Genomic DNA, 13,347 nt, shown 5'->3' on the forward strand with positions numbered 1-13,347 from the left:
TGTTTAAAAAGAGACGCTTCTGTCAAACTGATCGCGGATCGTTTGCATAGAAACAGATTAAATCATGGAGCAGCACAACAATTTGATCTGGTCTCAGAAAATAAGCTGTTTGTTTTCATTTTTCAAAGTTTTAATTCAAATTCATTTAAAAAGTGAGTATTAACTATGCATATTCTTTTCTGTAGGTTATGTTTCGAATCTGTTGGACAGAATTGTCCTTTTAACGTATTTGAATAAATCCACTTCCACAATGTGAGCCACTATCGGGTCAGGCACGAAAATGAAGTCCCACAAACGTCCAGGATGAACTCAGGTAAACAGCCACTGTACAAAACATTCAAGATTGCTTCGTTCATAATTCATTTATATTACTTTATAGTCTCATTTTAACCATCAAGCTTCCAGGAAGCAGGTGCTGGATGAGGCTCTGCTGAAATTCATCCTGAAGAACTGAAGAAGAAGCTTCTTTTTTTGAATAAGAATGTGTAAAACACACAAAAAAAAAACATGTGCACAAGCATCCTCATTCACAACACATTCACTTGCATGTTTACATTATGTACATATTTAATTTTTTATATACTGTAATAAAATGATGTAAAATGATTATTATTATTGTATATGTGTCTTCAAATCAGTGTCAGTTGAGGCTCTCAACTAGGTTGCTTGTAATGATTCATAACGTCCAGCAGGTGTAAGTATTCAGTGACACAGTATAAATACAGTGTTGCTGTGTGGTGAAACGTTTCATGACACCTCATCGACCCATCACTAGTCAACGGTGTAGGTACAAATTCGGTTGTTTCAAGCGTCGAGAACTATTAAACGTCTCTATGCGACGCTTTATAATCTGTACATTTGATAAAGAACACGTTTAGTGGTTCATTCATGAGCTTTATTTCTAATTTGTCGTTGACTAAAGTAGCACATGAATGATGTACGCAATAGTATCTTCATGAACATTCATAATATGTTTTATTCCAATTATTTAAGAAGTGATGCAACTATGAAACAAACAGTGGCTTCATAAGAATGAGATTAAATTGTTTATTTAGCTGCGAGTTAATAATATTCTTTATTCATTAGTTTGTGTGGTGTGTTTTATGAATATATGTGATATAAAAGAGTTGTGTTTCTTCTGCAAACTGTGTTTGTTTGTGTCTCTGTTGTTTTGATCCTTTAGCGTACATTTGTTGTTGTATAGTTGTAATAATCGAACTATCATTGAGTCTATTGTTCTTTTTGCTGAATAATGTTGTTGTAATAAAAGTCCACTAGATGGCGATAGATTTTTTTCTATGCGAGAGACTCCTCGAGGTATTAAATATTCATCTGGTGATTAGGTTTGTTCGTGTCTTGGTTTAACTGTCAGTAAAGAACTGCAACTTTGGAAATTCTGTGAACCTTTCTAACATCAAGATACAACAGTTATCTTTACCCTGGTAGTTTCTATTATGGAAGCTGAAAACGAAAATTAGTAAAGAAAAATATTTAGACTTTCTTTTATTGTCATTGCACAGAAAACACAGCAGTGACACTGGCTTTATCTGGAGAAGCAAAAAGGATAAGCAGATTACAAGAAGAAGATGTAAAACAGTGTGGGTGAGGAACATAAGAACCAGAAGCTGGATTAGAAAAGAAAGAGATCTCTTGAACAATTATAAAAGAGTTGGTAGGAGACATTCTTTATGTCAAATCACATATTTCAAACCGATGTTTGTGATGAAAACTTCTCATGTTTCTTCATGTAATTCCACTGCAAGAATGATGATAACGAGAAAAAATAATGTCAGCATTCCTGTAACAGAATTGAACTTCACACCTCAACATTACTCGTTCATTTTCTGCTGATCAAAGATTTAGATCCTTTCACTCATCGTCTACTCACTGCCAGAGTTGGTGCTGCTGCAGTTGTTATGCCAACAGATGTGTCAACAGCATCTTTTACACCCTGCAGTCTTCAAAGACTTTAATGATGAGGTCTTGTCAAATGGTGTCATCTGTGGTGGTCAGAAGGTTCTCCAGTTCATGGTTATTCTGTACATAGATATTCCAACTCCAGTTGTACAGTTTTACGAGTCACACTTGGATTATATTGAGGTGTACTACTTTTATGTGCCTCTCAAGACTCTCCAGTGTGAGTTCTCATGTGCATCTTACAGCCATCACTAGATGAAAAACCTTTACCACACTGAGAGCAGATGTAAGGTTTTTCTCCAGTGTGAATTCTCATGTGCATCTTACAGCCATCACTAGATGAAAAACCTTTACCACACTGAGAGCAGATGTAAGGTTTTTCTCCAGTGTGAATTCTCATGTGTTTCTTCAGGTCCCCACTGTTTGTAAAACCTTTAGCACACTGAGAGCAGATGTAAGGTTTTTCTCCAGTGTGAATTCTCATGTGCATCTTCAGGTTCCAACTGTCTGTAAAAGCTTTATCACATTGAGAACAAATGTGAGATTTTTGTCCAGTGTGAATTAGCATGTGCTTCTTCAGATTCCAACTGTTTTTAAAACCTTTACCACACTGAGAGCAGATGTAAGGTTTTTCACCAGTGTGAATTCTCATGTGTATCGTCAGGTTCCCACTGTTTGTAAAACCTTTACCACACTGAGAGCAGATGTACCGTTTTTCTCCAGTGTGAATTGTCATGTGTTTCTTCAGTTCCCCACTGGTTGTAAAACCTTTACCACACTGAGAGCAGATGTAAGGTTTTTCTCCAGTGTGAATTCTCATGTGTATCTTCAGGTTCCCACCGTTTGTAAAACCTTTACCACATTGAGAACAAATGTGAGGTTTTTCTCCAGTGTGAATTAGCATGTGCTTCTTCAGATTCCAACTGTCTGTACAACCTTTACCACACTGAGAGCAGATGTAAGGTTTTTCTCCAGTGTGAGTTCTAACATGCTTCTTTTTAGTTGAACTAAATTTAAAACCTTTACCACAATGAGAGCAAATGTAAGGTTTTTCTCCAGTGTGAATCAGCATGTGTTTCTTCAGCTCAGATTTGTTGATACATTTCTTCCCACACTCAGAACAGATCAGTGACTTATGATCGTCTTTCTTTTCACTGACAGCAACCATCCGATTCTTCACAGAGTTGGAAGTTTCTCTCCAGTCTTCACTGTCATCAGTGTCAGATTCAGAAGACGGTGACCTCTGGTGGTCAGAGAGTAGAATTGAATTGAAGTCTGGTCCTGGTCCTCCACATTTGATTTCATCAGCTTCTGTTTTGATGTCTTTAATTGAGCTGCTGATCAAAGACTCTTCTTCATCTTCTTCATTTTTAACCTTCTCATGGACAGGAGTGAAGGAGTGTGTGTTGGAAACTTCTTCTTCTCTTTTGAAGACATGCGTTTCTTGTTCCTGATGACTCAGACTGGAGCTGCACTCCTGCTGCTCAGTAGAAACTTCTTCTTCCTTCACCAGCAGCTGCTGAACATCTGCAGGGACAAACAATTATTTTGTGTTGTTATGCGCTATTTTGACACATTTACAAACTAAAGTGATTATTTTTCAATAAAAGGTAAACTTGCTAATTTTTCATGAATCATTGAACAATGCTACATTTCTCTCAACCATATAAACGCTTTACTGGGTATGAGAAAATATCGACATCAACATTTTGAGATAGAGAAAAACTCTATACTGTATCGATATCTATATATATATATATAAATATATATATATATATATATATAGTAATACTACTTTATTTTCATTTATAATAAGTCCATGCTTTATATTTTTAAATAGTTTGTGTATAAAAGACATTCATTTGATGTTTTATTTTACAATTAAGATTCAAATATTCACAGAGTTCATTCATTTGTGTGCTGCAGTTGAACCTCCGGCCACTAGTTGGCAACATTAGTAATTTCCTACGTGTCAAAACAGTGAAAATGGCAGCAATGAGTGAAAAAGACAGGATACACCAGAGTCCAGCAGCTTTTAAAGCTGACGTTTGGACTGATTTTGTCTTGGAAAAAAAGCTATATATACACTAATGACTTACTTACATAAATATATTTGAAATAACACTTTAACTTGCGTTTAATGTCGGCACAACAATACGTTAAAACGTGTTTAAAAAATACGTTCGAACGAGACGTAAATTAAAAAAATGTCTCTCACATTCGCAGGTCTGCGCTTACCAACAATACTACGATATCAATAGTAATCCTGATCATTTTGGTCACAATAACTGTGGCATGAACTTCTTTACAGTTTCATCCATAGTGTGGATGTTGAAGTCACTACAAGATTCAACACTAACTTCAATAAGAATCCAAAGAAGTGTAAGGAAATGACAACTTTACTTTAATCAATCATCTAGATTTAACACACATTTCAAATAGTCTCCTGATTAACTGATAATCTTTTATATTTAATTCATATTAAATTATCATTGTCTTGCATTGCATTCACTTAAACTAAACTAAAACTACTCAGGTTCACAACTCACAGGCCAGGTCACAAAGCCTTGCACACACACAGAAAGATTAAACAATCCCAGATTCCCAGCAAGTCTCTGGACACCTGTTTGAGAACTCACACTGAAAGACACAACAGGCCAGCAAGTCGCTGGGAACAGAGACTCTCTAGAAGACAACAACCTTTGATAAGTTTCCACGACAACCACGTGCGACGGCCATCTTAGAATCAAGTGTTTACAGTCACTGACCAATCCTACATGTACATTTGACTAGAGGCGTTAACCTGAATATTCATACTATAAAAGATCCACCATTTTGTAAGATATTTGCGTTCTGGCATTCGAAGACGTCTGTGATAGATCTCTCTGCTTGCTAGCGCTGTGTTCACGTAAGTTTGTCTCTGACTTTTGCATAATTCACTAAACGAGCATTTTTCTTAAACTCATCCATGTGTCTGTCCTTCATTCCATCACCACATACGAGGCTGGGGAGGGGTCGGTTCATAGGAACACAAAATCCCCACGACTTGGTGGCCGTGACCCTTGGCGTGTTCCTGTTTTCTCTTCTTCTTCTCTCAATTTCTGATCTTTGGTGTTGTATTTGCTATGCTGCCCCCTGCTGGTTTGCTCTTTGTTTACTTCTTAATTGACTTTTGTTCTGACTCAATTGGTGTAATTATTTAATTACTAATTAATTGAATCAATTGCAGTTTATTCTGTTTTCTTAGTTTTTCAATTATTACTTTAAATACATTTTAATATTTTAACAATTAGTCATAAATTTACTATTTTATTATTTTTTAGTAAATTAGGGATTGGATTTTTATCTTTTTAATGATTGGAGGAATATTAAGTTATATGTTGTATTTGGTCTTTAGACAGTCACTCTTATTCCTTTTTTCTTTCATTTTGACATTTTGTCAATTGTGCTATATATATATATATATAATAATATATATATATATAATAATATATGCAGCTAATTAGGATGTTAACTAAATAACAATACATAAATAATAAGTTGTTAATTGACAATTGTTTTGACTTGAATAATTTTAATTAATTAGTATAATATTTTGATTAGATCTAATTGCATTTAACTTAATTGGTTATTATTATTACTTTCGATTTACAAGTTATTCCATTTAATTTTAATGTTATTATTAATATCTTAATTTACTATTTGTTTTATTTTTAATCATCTCGGATTTTATAATGTTTTAATTAGTTAATTAAGGTTTTGGTTCTTAATTTAGATTTTTAGATTGTTCCTCTTCATATTTTCATTTAATTGTTTATTATGGTAATTGCTTATTTACCTATTATTATTATTATTATTTTAAGCATTATTATTAATATTATTATTAATTTGTTCTATTCATTTATTGACCTCCTCTTTTCAAGACAAAAGTAACTTTTACTACAGGTGACAAGTTAAAGCTCCTGACGGGGAAGAAAAATAAGAAACGTTACTCTGTTTTTAACTTAATGGTAAATCTTATTATAAGTGTGTTACTCACATCAATGATTTCTGAGAATTCATAATAAATAAAATAGTTACACAAAATGCTCTTATTGAGCTCCAGATATAGCTAATTAAGATTCCACTTAAAGACTTTAAAGAGCTTCTCTTAAAATAGAGATGATGATAGTTGATGATAGTTCTAGGGTCCTATCATAGCTCCCTATTGGCCACTGGCTGGAGTGCATGGGTGTGGCAGGAGAAGAGGACGAGGGGATGGAAACAAACAAAGAATTTTGGTCAACAATGGCGCATTTTTGGCTTTTAGTCCAGGAACTTTGGTCCAGTTCCCTATTGGTGACACCTACGATTGAAGCAATTTTTCTGAGCTGAACAAACAAGAACTCAACCTCAACAACTCTCCACCAAGAATGAACTTCTGCTCCAGAGAGGGAGGAGCTGTACTGGTTCAACGTGATTGAACATCTGATGGTTTCTCTGATCTTGAAAATACTTTTGAGGCTTCATTCCTATGATCCACCTTTGGACCCCCCACACTGCACTAAGAACTATATCTGGGATGATGATGAACGTGATGATGACGACAAATGGCACAAACTTGACTCTTGTCTGCAGTGACATTGCTGTGGGTCCTGATGGTGAGGCTGCTGAACTAACAACTGAACAAGGTTCTCTATGCTCTCTCTGACACTTCTGTCCCTCGTGTTGCTCTTGCTATGGTTTCTGGTGGAGAAGCTAGGGCCCTGAGAAACATGATTAAGAAATGCAAAGTTGTTTGTGATGTGACAAAAAAGCAGAAAAATCTAACCTGTTAGAGACATGATATCTTCCGGAGTCCAAAAAGTAACAGTAAACAGTTAATCCCAGAATAACATACTGTGATTGTTCCACTCAGAGCTATGATGAAAGCAGCCATAAGAAAACTAAACAAAAACTTGTGTGGTCAACTGATGCAGAATTTTATTTTTAACAAATTATAAGTGACTCTGTCTAGAGCTTCTGACTTGTCACCTTCAGACTATACTATAGAGACTATATATACACTATACTAAACTACTCCATCTTGATGTGAGTGAAATTTATGATATTGTTCTTTGGGAATTAGACTAAAATAGTGAAAATATTTTAAAAAAAAGACTGAAATACTGTAGGAGGAAAGGTCAAAGAAAAAAGAATAGATTAAGAGATAAATTAAAAGAAACACTGATAAAAAATATGACATTCTTCTTTCTAGTTGAACAAACCAAACACCTATAGACCAAGAGGAAATCACCTTGAAGTGAATATTAATTAAAGAAACTAGTTAAGATAAGCAAAAGAGTAATCTAGAATAGATACTGTATTTCTGTTGTGGGTAAATAATCAAAGAGGTCTGACTGAAACCTGATCTAATTAACTATTACATTCATAAAACACATTTGAACTCACACAACACTCTCAGACATTCACATAGATATTACCAATAACTCAGTGATCTCAGAGATAAACAAACAAAAACATGATGTTTTCAATTTAAATTGAAAAAGATAAAAAAAAGTGTCATTGTTACAACCTGCTCCCTGTGTGTGTGTGAAAGAATTCCCTCGAACCTCCGCCTCCGTTTCTCTCTTCACCATGAAGTCAAAACATACTGATCATTTGAACTCTCTGCTAACTTCAAGGTTTATTCAAATAAAACACATGACAAACTTTAACAGACATCCACAGACATACAAAGTTTGGAATACACAACTCATGACACAAACACAATATCCTCATCACCACCTGAATAGATTCAAAACTGACCTTCTCATAACTTCTGATCATTCTTATCCTGTCAGAGGTGGTGTTGAGAAGCTCCAGTGAGGGAGAAATAAGAAGCCACTGTCCACTGCAGACTTAAATATATCAAAAGATCTCCTTGTTAGAAGGTGAACAAGAAACATGAGCCAACATGAGTGAAGCTAAAAACTTGACTAGCAGACTTTTAAATGTATATAGGAACAAATGTAGTTTTAGGAAACTACTCTTTGGACACGTGGTGAAATAGTTAAGATGTGTAAATTACCAAACATAAGAAATACAAGATAAATACAACTTCCCTAAAACTAATAAGACTTAACTTAATGCTAAAAGAAGGAACATTTTGGTGTTATATATTTAAAAGGACAATCATCTGGGCTGGAAATTGTCCAAACATTGGAGAAATTTCAAATAACAGAAAATATCTTGTTATGATTAAGACATATTATCAGAATTAATCATTTTAAGAATATATATATTTTTTAATAAATTAAAATAGAATACTTTTATCTTCAACAGTGGCAGCCAATAATACAATACACAAATATGAAAAGTGAAACTTGGGATTAGAAATTAAATTGATTAATTGAAAAGTTTAATGATAAATGGAAATATGTTTTAAAGCTGCTTCTAACGTTCTAAGGCAACAATAAACATTAAACAAAATAAAAAGCAGGGAAAAGAATTGACTCTGAAAAGAAGAAGAAATTAATTAATTAATAAATGATGCCTTCAGGAAAGAAAATAGTGAACAATCCATTTAGAAACTTCAGAATCATATCAATCTTTAAATTACCTTTGTTAAAGACAAATATACCTTAAATCTAAGTTGAAAAAAATAAAATAAAATAAGAACTAGAGCAAGAGATTGATGGAAAATAAACAAGTTGAATTCTAAAATTGACAACATATGGACTTGCAAGTGTAATTAATTGACGGAATTAAATGATATAAGCATTGGAAATTACTACTTTTCATCAACATGACAACATTATTTGAGTCTTAAACTAAAATAAATACCAAATTAATTTTAACAGTTCTTTGGGGAACTTCAAGATAAAGATAATAAATTGGTTAATAATGGCAAATAAGTTTCTCAATTTTTTTGTGGAGTTCTATATCTAACAAAGGACAATAAAATAAAATTTATATTTATAATTGAAAAAATATTTTATATAGAGTAGATTTTTTAATTTTTTTATTTTATTCATAAAGTAAGTCTTAGTTACGAAAACGGGGCTGCTTCTTTCTTTTTAACTCGTTAAAGAGTTTTTTCAAAGAAGTGGATAATGGCTCGATATCAATATATATTTTAACAAAATCTCTACTTTAATATAGGCTTATTGGATTTTAGTTAGTTAGTGTGAATATGTTTGTTTTGATGATTTGGCATTCAATTAATTCAGTTTTAATGCATAATTTGGAATAATAATTATTATTAATTTTTTTTTTTGATTTTCTTTTGTTGTTTTTTCTTTTCTTTTGATTTAAGAGAAATGCTCATAATGTATAATTGTTTTCATTAAATGAATCTGTGTTTTCTCTGTTGCCTTCTCTCCAAATGTAATCTTTGTGTGGCACTATACGGATGATAGTTTAGCATGCTTAGTTTATAATTAGATTTGCGATTATTATTTTGTAATCAGACTTGTCTTTGTTTTATTGCATCATTATTTCATGATGCAATCAGGGGGAATGTAAGGAAATAACAACACATTTCAAATAGTCACTTGATTAACTGATAATCTTTTATATTTAATTCATATTAAATAATCATTGTCTTGCATTGCATTCACTTAAACTAAACTCAAACTACTCAGGTTCACAACTCACAGGCCAGGTCACAAAGCCTTGCACACACACAGAAAGATTAAACAATCCCAGATTCCCAGCAAGTCTCTGGACACCTGTTTGAGAACTCACACTGAAAGACACAACAGGCCAGCAAGTCGCTGGGAACAGAGACTCTCTAGAAGACAACAACCTTTGGTAAGTTTCCACGACAACCACGTGCGACGGCCATCTTAGAAACAAGTGTTTACAGTCACTGACCAATCCTACATGTACATTTGACTAGAGGCGTTAACCTGAATATTCATACTATAAAAGATCCACCATTTTGTAAGATATTTGCGTTCTGGCATTCGAAGACGTCTGCGATAGATCTCTCTGCTTGCTAGCGCCCGTGTTCACGTAAGTTTGTCTCTGACTTTTGCATAATTCACTAAACAAGCATTTTTCTTAAACTCATCCATACGTCTGTCCTTCATTCCACCACCACGTACGAGGCTGGGGGAGGTCGGTTCATAGGAACACAAAATCCCCACAAAAGCAACACACAAACATAAGCATGTTCAGAAACAAAGAAAACACAAAGCAGTTTAGTTCTGCGGAGACGGGAGAAGCTTCCATCTGAATGTATGGAGGCGTAAAAAATAACTTAGATTTACTTAAATTAACCGTCTTTCAATTTGTTCAAATTAAGGGTTTTCGTCGCCTTGTTTAATATGTAAAACCACGTTAATGTCTGTCCTACCGTACATTCTTTAGATAAATTAATGGTAAATAAAATACATTTCGATCAACAGTTTTTAGTGATATTTCTCCTATATTTCACTACAATAACAGTGCTAGCTAGCAATAGCCACTGTTAGCACGGGTCGCATTATAGGTTACAAATACCGCATGAACATTTAAAATGACACTTCAGAAACACTTTTATACATATGTGTCAAACAATACTGTAGACTCGACCGATTTAGTGGTAAAACTACTAGTTAAAGTGGAATAAACACAACTTTAGAGAAGCTCAACTCACTGTTGACAACGGGCGCCGCCATCTTGGATTTTAAATCTCGGGGATGAACTTCTGCGACTTCCTGCCTCGGAATTCAAACATCGAGGGACGTTTCCTGTGGAAGTAACTGTTAGAAACACAGTTCCCAGAACAACTGTGAACGGTAGTGATGGTCCGGTGTAGGTACAATTTCGGTCCCCCCTACAATATCGTCCCCCCTACAATATCGTCCCCCCTACAATATCGTCCCCCCTACAATATCGGTCCCCCCACTTCCTACGTGATGACGTCACACGCGTCAAATGCGAACGTCTCTTTAAAATATTTTTTATGGGTTAAAATAACGTCAACAGAAGGTTTACATGATACTTTTTACCACACATGAAACATTTATATTGACAAAAAGACGATCTTCGTCAACATAATCACTTTCCGTTCTTTCATTTCCTGGTCTGACGACACACGTGACTTTGAGACCAACGGAAGGGTCCGCGCTACATGTGACGAAGCCGCTGATTGGCTGAAGCTGTTTTACTAATAATAAAGCATAACTGTACAATTAAATAAAAATCATTAGAGTTCCGAAATAATTCGCTTTTCAAAAAAAGAAAAGTTAGAATATTCCCCTTTCAATAACTTGTCTGTAGTTCGGATCATAAACACCTCAGTAACTATTTAGGTTTCGATTTTTTTAAAATCAATTAAATCAATTATTAAATGTACATATGCCCACTTTATTGAACGAGTCATTTTTTTTTTAATTGTCATATTTGTATAATGTATGCACTACAAAAAAAATCGTGTTTTTTTAACACTACTGGCAAAAAAACATTTTCTAATTTTCACACTATTGAGATTTGTTCTCTTCATAATACTGTTGGAATATAATATATATATATATATATATATATATATATATATATATATATACATATATATATATTCACATATACATTTAATAATTGATTTAATTGATTTAAAAAAAATCGAAACCTAAATAATTACTGAGGTGTTTATGATCCGAACTACAGACAAGTTATTGAAAGAGGAATATTCTAACTTTTCTTTTTTTGAAAAGAGAATTATTTCGGAACTCTAATGATTTTTATTTAATTGTACAGTTGTGCTTTATTATTAGTAAAACAGCTTCAGCCAATCAGCGGCTTCGTCACATGTAGCGCGGAGCCTTCCGTTGGTCTCAAAGTCACGTGTGTCGTCAGACCAGGAAATGAAAGAATGGAAAGTGATTATGTTGACGAAGATCGTCTTTTTGTCAATATAAATGTTTCATGTGTGGTAAAAAGTATCATGTAAACCTTCTGTTGACGTTATTTTAACCCATAAAAAATATTTTAAAGAGACGTTCGCATATGACGCGTGTGACGTCATCACGTAGGAAGTGGGGGGACCGATATTGTAGGGGGGACGATATTGTAGGGGGGACCGATATTGTACCTACACCGGCAACACCGACGAGTCGAAGCTCAGAGAGCAACACCAGTGTCGGTGCGCGTATCACTTTAAGAAGGTCACGTGACCCATACCCGGACTGTATCGTTCTGACAACATCGCGCCAAACTGTTTAAAAAGAGACGCTTCTGTCAAACTGATCGCGGATCGTTTGCATATAAACAGATTAAATCACGGAGCAGCACAACAATAAAAGAAAGTTTTCCACCGTGTGGGACCACTTTGATCTGGTCTCAGAAAATAAGGTGTTTGTTTTAATGTTTCAAAATTTTAATTCAAATTCATTAAAAAAGTGAGTATTAACTATGCATATTTTTTTTGGTAAGTTATGTTTCGAATCTGTTGGACAGAATTGTCCTTTTAACGTATTTGAATAAATCCACTTCCACAATGTGAGCCACTATCGGGCCAGGCACGAAAATGAAGTCCCACAAACGTCCAGGATGAACTCAGGTAAACAGCCACTGTACAACACATTCAAGATTGCTTCATTCATAATTCATTTATATTACTTTATAGTCTCATTTTAACCATCAAGCTTCCAGGAAGCAGGTGCTGGATGAGGCTCTGCTGAAATTCATCCTGAAGAACTGAAGAAGAAGCTTCTCTTTTTGAATAAAAATGTGTAAAACACAAACACAAAAAAAAACATGTGCACAAGCATCCTCATTCACAACACATTCACTTGCATGTTTACATTATGTACATATTTAATTGTTTATATACTGTAACAAAATGATGTAAAATGATTATTATTATTGTATATGTGTCATCAAATCTGAGTCAGTTGAGGCTCTCAACTAGGTTGCTTGTAATGATTCATAACGTCCAGCAGGTGTCAGTATTCAGTGACACAGTATCGACACAGTATCAATACAGTGTTGCTGTGTGGTGAAACGTTTCATGACACCTCATCGACCCATCACTAGTCAACGGTGTAGGTACAATTTCGGTTGTTTCAAGCGTCCAGAACTATAAAACATCTCTATGCGACGCTTTATAATCAGTACATTTGATAAAGAACAAGTTTATTGATTCATTCATGAGCTTTATTTCTAATTTGTCGTTGACTAAAGTAGCACATGAATGATGTACGCAATAGTATCTTCATGAACATTCATAATATGTTTTATTCCAATTATTTAAGAAGTGATGCAACTATGAAACAAACAGTGGCTTCATAAGAATGACATTAAATTGTTTATTTAGCTGCGAGTTAATATTATTCTTTATTCATTAGTTTGTGTGGTGTGTTTTATGAATAAATGTGATATAAAAGAGTTGTGTTTCTTCTGCAAACTGTGTTTGTTTGTGTCTCTGTTGTTTTGATCCTTTAGCGTACATTTGTTGTTGTATAGTTGTAATAATCTAACTATCAT

General features: G+C 34.1%; 1 protein-coding gene across 1 annotated transcript; it reads right to left on the reverse strand.

Annotated features, from left to right (window-relative positions):
• Positions 1-1,521: 1,521 nt before the first annotated feature.
• Positions 1,522-10,686, reverse strand: LOC148068869 (uncharacterized). The gene is made up of 2 exons (XM_087802637.1): positions 10,520-10,686; positions 1,522-3,444 (listed from the first exon to the last, which is right to left on the reverse strand). Exons 1-2 carry the CDS (start codon positions 10,539-10,541, stop codon positions 2,123-2,125), a joined length of 1,344 nt encoding a protein of 447 aa, XP_087658763.1. The 5' UTR covers positions 10,542-10,686; the 3' UTR covers positions 1,522-2,122.
• Between the last annotated feature and the right edge of the window lie 2,661 nt (positions 10,687-13,347).

This window comes from Callionymus lyra, chromosome 11 (assembly GCF_982586985.1).
Source record: "Callionymus lyra chromosome 11, fCalLyr1.hap1.1, whole genome shotgun sequence".
NCBI lineage: Eukaryota > Metazoa > Chordata > Actinopteri > Syngnathiformes > Callionymidae > Callionymus > Callionymus lyra.

Coding starts and splice junctions, on each gene's coding strand:
- LOC148068869 (XM_087802637.1), bottom strand. CDS start 10,541: ATGGCGGCGCCCGTTGTCAACA. Junction 3,445..10,519: donor GGCGGCGCCCGTTGTCAACA/GTGAGTTGAGCT, acceptor TTGTCCCTGCAG/ATGTTCAGCAGCTGCTGGTG.